The sequence below is a fragment of the Ammospiza caudacuta genome, chromosome 36 (assembly GCF_027887145.1).
Source record: "Ammospiza caudacuta isolate bAmmCau1 chromosome 36, bAmmCau1.pri, whole genome shotgun sequence".
Taxonomy (NCBI): domain Eukaryota; kingdom Metazoa; phylum Chordata; class Aves; order Passeriformes; family Passerellidae; genus Ammospiza; species Ammospiza caudacuta.
The window spans coordinates 1,118,052-1,130,395 of record NC_080628.1 but is presented as its reverse complement, the minus strand read 5'-3'; the positions used below and the strand labels follow the sequence as shown (position 1 = coordinate 1,130,395).

At 56.0% G+C, this 12,344-nt stretch overlaps 1 protein-coding gene across 1 annotated transcript; it reads left to right on the top strand.

Moving 5' to 3' along the window:
* The first annotated feature begins 394 nt into the window (after nt 1-394).
* Nucleotides 395-3,787, top strand: LOC131570640 (vitelline membrane outer layer protein 1-like). The gene is made up of 3 exons (XM_058823010.1): nt 395-637; nt 2,001-2,101; nt 3,167-3,787. The coding sequence occupies exons 1-3, from the start codon at nt 407-409 to the stop codon at nt 3,468-3,470; spliced, it is 636 nt and encodes a 211-aa protein (XP_058678993.1). The 5' UTR covers nt 395-406; the 3' UTR covers nt 3,471-3,787.
* The last annotated feature ends 8,557 nt before the right edge of the window (nt 3,788-12,344 follow it).

Genomic DNA, 12,344 nt, shown 5'->3' with positions numbered 1-12,344 from the left:
GTTTTTTTGAAGTTTTTTTGTTTTTTTTTTTTTTTTTTGTTTGTTTTTTGGTTTTTTTGTTTTGTTTGTTTGTTTTGTGGGTTTTTTTTTTGTTTTTTTTTTGGGGTTTTTTTTTTGGTTTTGGTGGCACCTCCGGGTGGCCTTGGGACATCCGGGGTCAATTCCCAGGAGCAGAAACCCCCCCAAAAATCCCCAAAACGAAACCAAAACCGCCCAAAGCGCTGCCCCCGGGTGTCCCCCAGGTCGTTCCCCCGCTGGTGGCACCTCGGGGGTGGGGACACGCGTGTCACCCCCTCATAGGTGGCCCTCCCAGTCTGTCCCGGTTTGTCCCAGTGCCACCCCCGCGCGGTCACTGTCCCCAGCCGTGCGATAAAAGCCCCGCGGTGACACCGGGGGTGGCTCGGCCATGGCTCTGTCCCCGCGCCCCCGCCCGGCCCTGGTGGCCCTGGTGGCCCTGGTGGCGCCCCTGGGGACCTTGGTGGCCTCGCAGCGCCGGATGTGCCACCTGCGCCACCCCCTGAGCTGGGGCGGGCCCGGGCCCGGCGTGATGGCGGTGACAAACGGGGGACCCTGGGGACAGTGGGGGCACAGCGAGTTCTGCCCCACGGGCTCCTTCGCCATCGGGGTGCAGCTGAAGGTGAGCACGGAGGGGACATGGGGACACGGGGACAGGGACATGGGGACAGGGACACGGGGACAGGGACAGGGACACAGGGACAGGGACACGGGGACAGGGACATGGGGACAGGGACACGGACAGGGACACGGACAGGGACACGGGGACAGGGACATGGGGACAGGGACAGGGACATGGGGACAGGGACAGGGACACGGGGACAGGGGGACATGGGGACAGGGACACGGGAACAGGGACATGGGGACAGGGGGACACGGGGGACACGGGGACAGGGATACAGGGACATGGGGACAGAGGGGAGACAGGGACAGAGGGGACATGGGGACAGAGGGGACAGGGACACAGGGACAGGGACATGGGGACAGAGACATGGGGACATGGGGACAGGGACATGGGGACAGGGACATGGGGACAGGGACACAGGGACAGGGACATGGGGACAGAGGTGACACAGGGACAGAGGGGACATGGGGACAGAGACACAGGGACAGGGACATGGGGACAGGGACAGAGGGGACACGGGGACAGGGTTATGGGGACAGAGGTGACACAGGGACAGAGGGGACATGGGGACAGGGACATAGGGACAGAGACACAGGGACATGGGGACATGGGGACAGGGACAGAGGGGACACAGGGACAGGGACATGGGGACAGGGACATGGGGACAGAGGGGACACGGGGGACACGGGGACAGGGACATGGGGACATGGGGACAGAGGGGAGACAGGGACACAGGGACATGGGACAGAGGGGACAGAGGGGACACAGGGACAAGGGGACAGAGGGGACATGGGGACAGAGGGGACAGGGACACAGGGACAGGGACAAGAGGACATGGTTATGGGGACAGAGGGGGTCAGGGGACATGGGGACAGGGGGACAGAGGGGACAGAGGGGACACGGGGACAGGGACACGGGGACAGAGGGGACACGGGGACAGGGCCATGGAGGGGACACACCCAGGGGGTGATGGGGGCATTGGGGACACAAGGGGGACACGGGGCGAGTTTTGGGGGACACAAGGATGGGGGTGATGAGGGGGACAGGGGGGACACCAGTGAGGGGGGACTGGGGACATTGGGGACATTGGGGGGACCTTGGGGGACATTGGGGACATTGGGGGACCTTGGGGACATTGGGGGACTGGAGACATTGGGGGGACCTTGGGGGACATTGGGGACATTGGGGGTCCTTGGGGACATTGGGGGGACCTTGGGGACATTGGGGACACGGAGGGGACAGGGACTTTGGGGAGGGGACGGGGACCTCTGTGGAGTGCCGGGTGGGTTTGGGGACACCCGCGAGGGGTGACAGAGGGGCTTTGGGGACACGGAGGTGACAGTTCTGGGGGCCCGTGCAGGTGCAGCACTACCAGGGGTTCTTCAGCGACGACACGGGGCTGAACGGGGTGCGGCTGCTCTGCGACACGGGCACGGACACGGTGACGTCCAGCGTGGGGCCGTGAGTGACCACACTGTCACCCAACCGTGGCCATTGTCACCCAACCATGGCCATTGTCACCCAACCATGGCCATTGTCACCCAGCCATGGTCATTGACACCCAACCATGGCCATTGTCACCCAACCATGGCCATTGTCACCCAACCATGGCTGTTGTCACCCAGCCGTGGTCACCATGACCCAACCATGGTCACCATGACCCAACCATGGCCATTGTCACCCAGCCATGGTCATTGACACCCAACCATGGCCATTGTCACCCAACCGTGGCCATTGTCACCCAGCCATGGTCACCATGACCCAACCATGGCCATTGTCACCCAACCATGGCCATTGTCACCCAGCCATGGCTGTTGTCACCCAGCCGTGGCCATTGTCACCCAGCCATGGCCGTTGTCACCCAGCCATGGTCACCATGACCCAACCATGGTCACCATGACCCAACCATGGCCATTGTCACCCAACCGTGGCCATTGTCACCCAGCCATGGTCATTGTCACCCAACCATGGCCATTGTCACCCAGCCATGGTCACCATGACCCAACCATGGCCATTGTCACCCAACCATGGCCATTGTCACCCAACCATGGCCACCATGACCCAACCATGGTCACCATGACCCAACCATGGCCACCATCACCCAACCACGGCCATGATCACCCAACCACGGCCATTGTCACCCAACCACGGCCGCCATCACCCAACCACGGCCATGATCACCCAACCACGGCCATGATCACCCAACCATGGCCATGATCACCCAACCACGGCCGCCATCACCCAACCACGGCCGCCATCACCCAACCACGGCCACCATCACCCGACCACGGCCGCCATCACCCGACCACGGCCGCCATCACCCAACCACGGCCGCCATCACCCGACCACGGCCGCCATCACCCGACCACGGCCGCCATCACCCAACCACGACCATGGTCACCCAACCACGGCCATGATCACCCAACCACGGCCACCATCACCCAACCATGGCCATGATCACCCAACCACGGCCGCCATCACCCAACCACGGCCGCCATCACCCGACCCTTGCCCGTTCCCCCGCAGTTCCGGCTCCTGGCAGCAGGAGACCCTCTGCGACCCCGGCGAGCGCCTCGTCTCCTTCCGGCTGATGGTGGAGCCCGCGCGGGGCGTGTGGGACGACGCGGCGGCCGCCAACATGGCCGTGCTCTGCTCGGGGGACGTCGTCCTGCGCCCGGGCTCCGAGCTGGCCCGCGGGCCCTGGGGCGCCCTGAGCGCCCGCTGCGACGCCCCCTGCGGGGTCTGCGGGCTGCGCACCCGCCTCGAGCCCGAGCACCCCTGGGACGCCACCGGCCTCAACGACGTCCGGCTCTACTGCTGCGCGCCCTGACGGGACCCCCGGGGGCGCCCCGAGACCCCCACGGGCGCCCCGAGACCCCCACGGGCGCCCCGAGATCCCCACGGGCGCCCTGAGATCCCCATGGGCACCCTGAGACCCCCACGGGCACCCTGAGATCCAAATGGGCACCCCGAGACCCCCACGGGCATCCCAAGATCCCCATGGGCACCCCGAGACCCCCACGGGCGCCCTGAGATCCCCACGGGCACCCTGAGACCCCCACGGGCGCCCTGAGACCCAAATGGGCACCCCGAGATCCCCACGGGCACCCTGAGACCCCCACGGGCGCCCTGAGATCCAAATGGGCACCCTGAGATCCAAATGGGCACCCTGAGACCCCCACGGGCACCCCGAGACCCCCACGGGCGCCCTGAGATCCAAATGGGCACCCTGAGATCCAAATGGGCACCCTGAGACCCCCACGGGCATCCCGAGATCCCCACGGGCACCCCGAGACCCCCACGGGCGCCCTGAGACCCAAATGGGCACCCTGAGATCCCCACGGGCATCCCGAGACCCCCACGGGCACCCTGAGACCCCCACGGGCGCCCCGAGACCCAAATGGGCACCCCGAGACCCCCACGGGCGCCCTGAGATCCCCCCGGGCACCCTGAGATCCAAATGGGCACCCCGAGATCCCCACAGGCATCCCGAGACCCCCACGGGCGCCCCGAGACCCAAATGGGCACTTTGAGACCCCCAATAAAGTCCTGCAGAAACTGGGAGCACTGGGAGGGCACTGGGGCCATACTGGGAGCACTGGGAGCCCAAACTGGGAGCACTGGGAGTTACTGGGAGCCCAAACTGGGAGCACTGGGGGTTACTGGGAGCCCAAACTGGGAGCACTGGGGGTTACTGGGAGCCCAAACTGGGAGCACTGGGAGTTACTGGGAGCCCAAACTGGGAGCACTGGGGGTTACTGGGAGTTGCTGGGAGCACTGGGAGCCCAAACTGGGAGCACTGGGATGGGTTACTGGTTTTACTGGGAGCCCAAACTGGTTTTGACTGGTTTTTACTGGATCCTTACTGGGAGGGCACTGGGAGCACTGGGAACCCAAACTGGTGTTACTGGTGTTACTGGGAGGCCAAACTGGGAGCACTGGGATGGGTTACTGGTTTTACTGGGAACCCAAACTGGTTTTCACTGGTTTTTACTGGATCCTTACTGGGAGGGCACTGGGAGCACTGGGAGCCCAAACTGGTTTTTACTGGTTTTTACTGGTTCCTTACTGGGAGGGCACTGGGAGCACTGGGAACCCAAACCGGTTTTTACTGGTTTTTACTGGTTCCTTACTGGGAGCCTTGGGAGCCCAAACTGGGAGCACTGGGAGTTACTGGGAGCCCTTACTGGTGATACTGGGAGCCCAAACTGGTTTTACTGGTTTTTACTGGATCCTTACTGGGAGGGCACTGGGAGCCCAAACTGGGAGCACTGGGGGTCACAAACTGGGAGCACTGGGATGGGTTACTGGTTTTACTGGGAGCCCAAACTGGTTTTACTGGTTTTTACTGGATCCTTACTGGGAGGGCACTGGGAGCCCAAACTGGTGATACTGGGAGCCCAAACTGGGAGCACTGGGATGGGTTACTGGTTTTACTGGGAGCCCAAACTGGTTTTACTGGTTTTTACTGGATCCTTACTGGGAGGGCACTGGGAGCCCAAACTGGTTTTTACTGGTTTTTACTGGATCCTTACTGGGAGGGCACTGGGAGCCCAAACTGGTTTTTACTGGTTTTTACTGGATCCTTACTGGGAGGGCACTGGGAGCCCTTACTGGTGATACTGGGAGCCCAAACTGGGAGCACTGGGATGGGTTACTGGTTTTACTGGGAACCCAAACTGGTTTTTACTGGTTTTTACTGGATCCTTACTGGGAGGGCACTGGGAGCCCAAACTGGTTTTTACTGGTTTTTATTGGATCCTTACTGGGAGGGCACTGGGAGCCCTTACTGGTGATACTGGGAGCCCAAACTGGGAGCACTGGGATGGGTTACTGGTTTTACTGGGAGCCCAAACTGGTTTTGACTGGTTTTTACTGGATCCTTACTGGGAGGGCACTGGGAGCCCAAACTGGTTTTTACTGGTTTTTACTGGATCCTTACTGGGAGGCCAAACTGGGAGCACTGGGAGCACTGGGGGTCACAAACTGGGAGCCCAAACTGGTTTTGACTGGTTTTTATTGGTTCCTTACTGGGAGGGGGGGAGAGAATTTGGGGGATTTGGGGGAATTTTGGGGGAATTTTGGGGGATTTTGGGGAATTTTGGATTTTGGAGAATTTGGGGGAGAATTTTTGGGGGAATTTTGGGGGATTTTGGATTTTGGAGAATTTGGGGGGGGAATTTTGGGGGGAATTCTTGGGGGAATTTTGGGGAATTTGGGGATTTCTTTGGGAATTTTTGGATTTTGGAGAATTTGGGGGGGAATTTTTGGGGGAATTTTGGGGAATTTTGGATTTTGGAGAATTGGGGGGGGGAATTTTGGGGGGAATTTTTGGGGGAATTTTGGGGAATTTGGGGATTTCTTTGGGAATTTTTGGATTTTGGAGAATTTGGGGGGGAATTTTTGGGGGAATTTTGGGGAATTTTTTTGGATTTTGGGGGAATTTTGTGGGGAATTTTGGGGAATTTTTGGGGGATTTTTTTTTATTTTTTGGGGAAAAATTTTGGAGGAATTTTTGGGGGATAATTTTGGGATAATTTTGGGATATTTTGGGGGATAATTTTGGGATATTTTGGGGGATAATTTTGGGATAATTTTGAGATATTTTGGGGGATAATTTTGGGATAATTTTGGGGATATTTTGGGGGATAATTTTGGGATAATTTTGAGATATTTTGGGGGATAATTTTGGGATAATTTTGGGATATTTTGGGTCCATTTCAGGTTCATTTTGGGGATATTTTGGGGGATAATTTTGGGATAATTTTGGAATAATTTGGGGATATTTTGGGATATTTTGGGGGATAATTTTGGGATAATTTTGGGGATATTTTGGGGGATAATTTTGAGATAATTTGGGGATAATTTGGGGAATATTTCAGGACAATTTCAGGATATTTTGGGGGATAATTTTGGGATAATTTTGGGATAATTTCAGGATATTTTGGGGAATATCTTGGGATATTTTGGGGGATCATTTCAGGATATTTTGGGGAATATTTTGGGATAATTTCAGGATATTTTGGGGGATAATTTTGGGATAATTTCGGGATAATTTTGGGATAATTTCGGGATATTTTGGGGAATATCTCGGGATAATTTCAGGATATTTTGGGGAATATCTCGGGATATTTTGGGGAATATCTCGGGATATTTTGGGGGATAATTTCGGGATAATTTTGGGATATTTTGGGGATATTTTGGGGAATATTTCGGGATAATTTCAGGATATTTTGGGGGAGAATTTTGGGATAATTTCGGGATAATTTTGGGATAATTTCAGGATATTTTGGGGAATATTTCGGGATAATTTGGGGATATTTTGGGGGATATTTTGGGGATAATTTTGGGATAATATCGGGATAATTTTGGGATAATTTCGGGATATTTTGGGGAATATCTGGGGATATTTTGGGGGGTAATTTCGGGATATTTCGGGATATTTTGGGGATCATTTTGGGCTCTTTGGGCTCCGTTTGGGCTCCGTTCCCGCCCCCTCACACGTACTCGTTCCTCCCGTATTTGTCGCCCAGCGCGGGTGGGGGCGGGGCCGCGGCCGCTCTGGGGGCGGGGCTAAAGCGGGGGAGGGGCGGATCAGAGAGGGGGAGGGGCAAAGCAGAGCCCCGCCCCCACCACAACAGGGAGGGGGAGGGGCATAAAGGGGAGGGGCTTAGATGGGGGAGGGGCTTGGGGAGGGGGAGGGGCTTAGCGGGGCTCCTGAGTATGGGGGAGGGGCTGAAGAGGAGGGGAGGGGGCTTTAAGAGGGGGCGGGGCTTAAGAAAGGGTGAAGTTAAGGGGGAGGGGCTTAACGAGGGGGAGGGGCTTGGGGGGGTCCAGAGGGTGGGGGAGGGGCTTAAGAGGAGGGGTTTGAGGAGGGGGAGGGGCTTGGGGAGGGGTCCCGAGGGTGGGGGAGGGGCTTAAAGAGGGGGAGGGGCTTTAAGGGGAGGTGTTTAAATTGGTGGGGGAGGGGCTTAAAGATGGAGGGGCTTAAGGAGGGGGAGGGGCTTCGGGGAGGGGTCCCGAGGGTGGGGGAGGGGCTTAAGGGAGGGGAGGGGCTTAAAGGGAAGGGGTCAAATTGGAGGGGGAGGGGCTTAAGTTGAGGGGGGGGAGGGGGCCAGGGTGGGGGAGGGGCGCGGTTCTCACCCGGCTCGCGCCATCCAGAGCAGCGCCCCTCCCCCCACGGCCTGCAGCGCCCCTCCCCCCACCCGCCTGCAGCACCGCGGGGGCCCGGCTCGAACCTGGGGGGGGAGGGGAGGGATGGGGAGGGGGCGTCACCCCCCCCAAAATAAACACCCCGGGAACCCCCAAATTCACCCCAAAATCCACCCCAAATCACCCCCAAAATCCCCCAAATCCACCCCACAATCCCCCCGAAATCCCCCCCAAATCCACCCCAAAATCCACCCCAAAATCACCCCCAAATCCACCCCAAAATCCACCCCAAAATCACCCCCAAATCCACCCCAAAATCCCCCCAATATTCCCCCAAATCACCCCAAAATCCCCCCCAAATCCACCCCCAAAATCCCCCCAAAATCCCCCCAAAATCACCCCAAAAATCCACCCCGGGACCCTCAAATCCCCGGGGCCCCCCAAATCCACCCCAAAAACTCCCCCAAATCCATCCAGGGTTCCCCAAAATCACCCCCAGACCCCCAAACTCCCCAGGACCCCTCAAATCCACCCCAAAATCACCCCCAAATCCCCCCAAATCCCCCCCAAATCCCCCAAAATCCACCTCGGGACCCCCAAATCCCCCTCAAAATCACCCCCAGACCCCCAAACGCCGCAAGACCCCTCAAATCCACCCCAAAATCCCCCCAAACACCCCCAAAATCACCCCAAAATCCACCTCGGGACCCCCAAAATCCCCCCAAATCCCCCCCAAATCCCCCAAAATAACCCCAAAATCCCCCCACATCACCCCAAAATCCCCCCAAATCCCCCCAAATCACCCCAAAATCCACCTCGGGACCCCCAAATCCCCCTCAAAATCATCTCCAGGGACCCCCAAATCCCCCCAAAATCCCCGCAAATCCCCCCAAAATCACCCCCAGGGACCCCCAAATGCCCCCCAAATCCCCCCAAATCACCCCAAAATCCACCTCGGGACCCCCAAATCCCCCTCAAAATCACCCCCAGATCCCCAAACTCCCCAGGACCCCTCAAATCCACCCCAAAATCACCCCAAAATTTCCCCAAAATCCCCCAAAATCCCCCAAAATCCCCCCCAGGACCCCCTAAACCCCACCAGAACCCCCCAAATTTTTCCCCAAATCCCCCAAAAATCCCCCCAAAACCAACCCCGCCCCTCCCCCACCTGGTTCCCATCACGGAGGGCTCGAAAAATTCGTGAGCGGAGCCGAGGCCGAACCAGAGCGCGGAGCCCACGGAGCAGAGCCCTGGGGGGCCCAAAAGCGGCGAAAATTCACCCAAAAACGGCAAAAATACATCCAAAATGGCAAAAATCGCAAAAAAAAATGGCAAAAATCGGCCCCAAACCGGCGAAAATCGACCCAGAAACGGCAAAAATCGGCACAAAAGCGGCAAAAATTCATCCAAAATGGCAAAAATCGCAAAAAAAATTGGCAAAAATCGGCCCAAAACCGGCGAAAATTCACCCAAAACCGGCAAAAATTCATCCAAAACGGCAAAAATCGCAAAAAAAAGAGGCGAAAATCGGCCCAAAACCGGCGAAAATCGACCCAGAAACGGCGAAAATCGGCACAAAAGCGGCGAAAATCGACACAGAAACGGCAAAAAAATCGACACAAAATTGGCAAAAATCGACACAAATCTTGGCCAAATCCTCCCCCACCCCCAAAATCCCTCCCGAATCCCCTCCAAAGCCCCCCCAAAATCGCTCCCAAAGCGCCCAAATCTCCCTCAAAATCCCCCCAAAAGCCCCTGAAATTCCCCCAAAATTCCCTCAAATCCCCCAAATCCCCCCAAAATCCCCCAAATGCCTCCCAGATCCCTCCCAAACGCCTCCAAATTTCATCAAAATCCCCCCAAAATCCCCCCCAAATGCCCCCAAATCCCCTCCCCCACCCCCAGCCCCTCCCCCACCCCCAAATCCCCCAAAGCCCCCCCAAAATTCCCCAAAAATCCCCCAAAACCCTCTAAAGTTCCCCCAAATCCCCCCAAACCTCCCCAAAATTCCCCCAAAATTCCCCAAATCCCTCTAAATCCCCCCAAATCCCCCCAAAATCCCTCAAAGCCCCTCCCCACCCCCCAAATCCCTCACAAACCCCCCGAATCCCCCCAAAATTCCCCAAAAATCCCCCCAAAACCCCCTAAACTTCCCCCAAATCCCTCTAAACCCCCCCAAAATCCCCCCAAATCCTCCCTCCCGCCCCTCCCCCACCCCCAAAATCCCTCACAAACCCCCCAAATCCCCCCAAAATCCCCCCAAAATCCCCCCAGCCCCTCCCCCACCCCCCAAATCCCCCCCAAATCCCCCCCCAAAATCCCTTAAAGCCCCTCCCCCACCCCCGAAATCCCTCACAAACCCCCCGAATCCCCCCAAAATCCTCCCCCCGCCCCTCCCCCACCCCCCAAATCCCCCCCAAATTCTCCCCAAAATCCCTCAAATCCCCTCCCCACCCCCAAAATCCCCCCAAAATCCCCCCAGCCCCTCCCCCACCCCCAAAAACCCCCCAAATCCCCCCAAAATCCCTCAAAGCGCCTCCCCCACCCCCAAAATCTCCCCAAATCCCCCCCAGCCCCTCCCCCACCCCCCAAATCCCTCACAAACCCCCCAAAATCCCCCCCAAATCCACCCCCACCCCCAAAATCCACCCCAATTCCCGCCCCAAATCCCCTCCCCCACCCCAAAATCCCCCCCAAATCCCCCCAATTCCCCCCAAAATCCCTCAAATCCCCCCCCGCCCCTCCCCCACCCCCAACCCCCCCCAAATCCCCCCCAGCCCCTCCCCCACCCCCAAAATCCGCCCCAAATCCCCCCAAATCCCCCCAAAATCCCCCAAATCCCCTCCCCCACCCCCCAAATCCCCCCAAAATCCCTCAAATCCCCTCCCCCATCCCCAAAATCCGCCCCAAATCCCCCCCAGCCCCTCCCCCACCCCCGAAATCCCCCCAAATCCCCCCAAACCCCCCCCCAAAATCCCTCAAATCCCCTCCCCCACCCCCGAAATCCCCCCCAAACCCCCCCGCCCCTCCCCCACCCCCAAAATCCCCCCAAAACCCCCCCAAAATCCCTCAAATCCCCTCCCCCACCCCCCCAGCCCCTCCCCCACCTGCCAGCAGCAGCAGCGCCCCCCCCGCCGCCCGGGGGCCCTTTCGGGGTCCCGCGAGTGCCCCCAGGAGCCCCCCGAGAGCCCCCAGGGCCGCCCCCAGCACGGCCAGGGCGCGGCTGCCGTGCAGGTAACCTGGGAGGGGGAAACACGGCGTGAGGGACCCCGAAATGGACCCAAATCACCCCAAAAACATCCCCAAAATAGCCCGAAAATATCACCAAAATATCTCAAAATATAGCCCTAAAATACCCCGAAAATATCCCCAAAATATCTCAAAATATACTCCCAAAATAGCCCGAAAATATCCCCAAAATATCTCAAAATATAGCCCCAAAATAGCCCGAAAATATCCCAAAATATCTCAAAATATACTCCAAAATAGCCCGAAAATATCCTCAAAATATCTCAAAATATAGCCCTAAAATACCCCGAAAATATCCCCAAAATATCTCAAAATATACTCCCAAAATACCCCGAAAATATCCCCAAAATATCTCAAAATATACTCCCAAAATAGCCCGAAAATATCCCCAAAATATCTCAAAATATACTCCCAAAATAGCCCGAAAATATCCCCAAAATATCTCAAAATATACTCCCAAAATAGCCCGAAAATATCCCCAAAATATCTCAAAATATAGCCCCAAAATAGCCCGAAAATATCCCAAAATATCTCAAAATATACTCCCAAAATAGCCCAAAAATATCCCCAAAATATCTCAAAATATACTCCCAAAATACCCCGAAAATATCCCCAAAATATCTCAAAATATACTCCCAAAATAGCCCGAAAATATCCCCAAAATATCTCAAAATATAGCCCTAAAATACCCCGAAAATATCCCCAAAATATCTCAAAATATACTCCCAAAATAGCCCGAAAATATCCCCAAAATATCTCAAAATATAGCCCCAAAATACCCCGAAAATATTCCAAAAATATCTCAAAATATACTCCCAAAATACCCCGAAATATCCCCAAAATATCTCAAAATATACTCCCAAAATAGCCCGAAAATATCCCCAAAATATCTCAAAATATACTCCTAAAATACCCCGAAAATATCCCCAAAATATCTCAAAATATACTCCCAAAATAGCCCGAAAATATCCCCAAAATATCTCAAAATATACTCCCAAAATAGCCCGAAAATATCCCCAAAATATCTCAAAATATACTCCCAAAATAGCCCGAAAATATCCCCAAAATATCTCAAAATATACTCCCAAAATAGCCCGAAAATATCCCCAAAATATCTCAAAATATACTCCCAAAATAGCCCGAAAATATCCCCAAAATATCTCAAAATATAGCCCCAAAATACCCCGAAAATATCCTAAAAATATGCCCAAAAATTTCCCCAAATTATCCCTGAAACCAGCCCCAAAATACCCTAAAAATGCCCCAAAATATCGCAAAAATATCCCTAAAAATATCCCCAAAA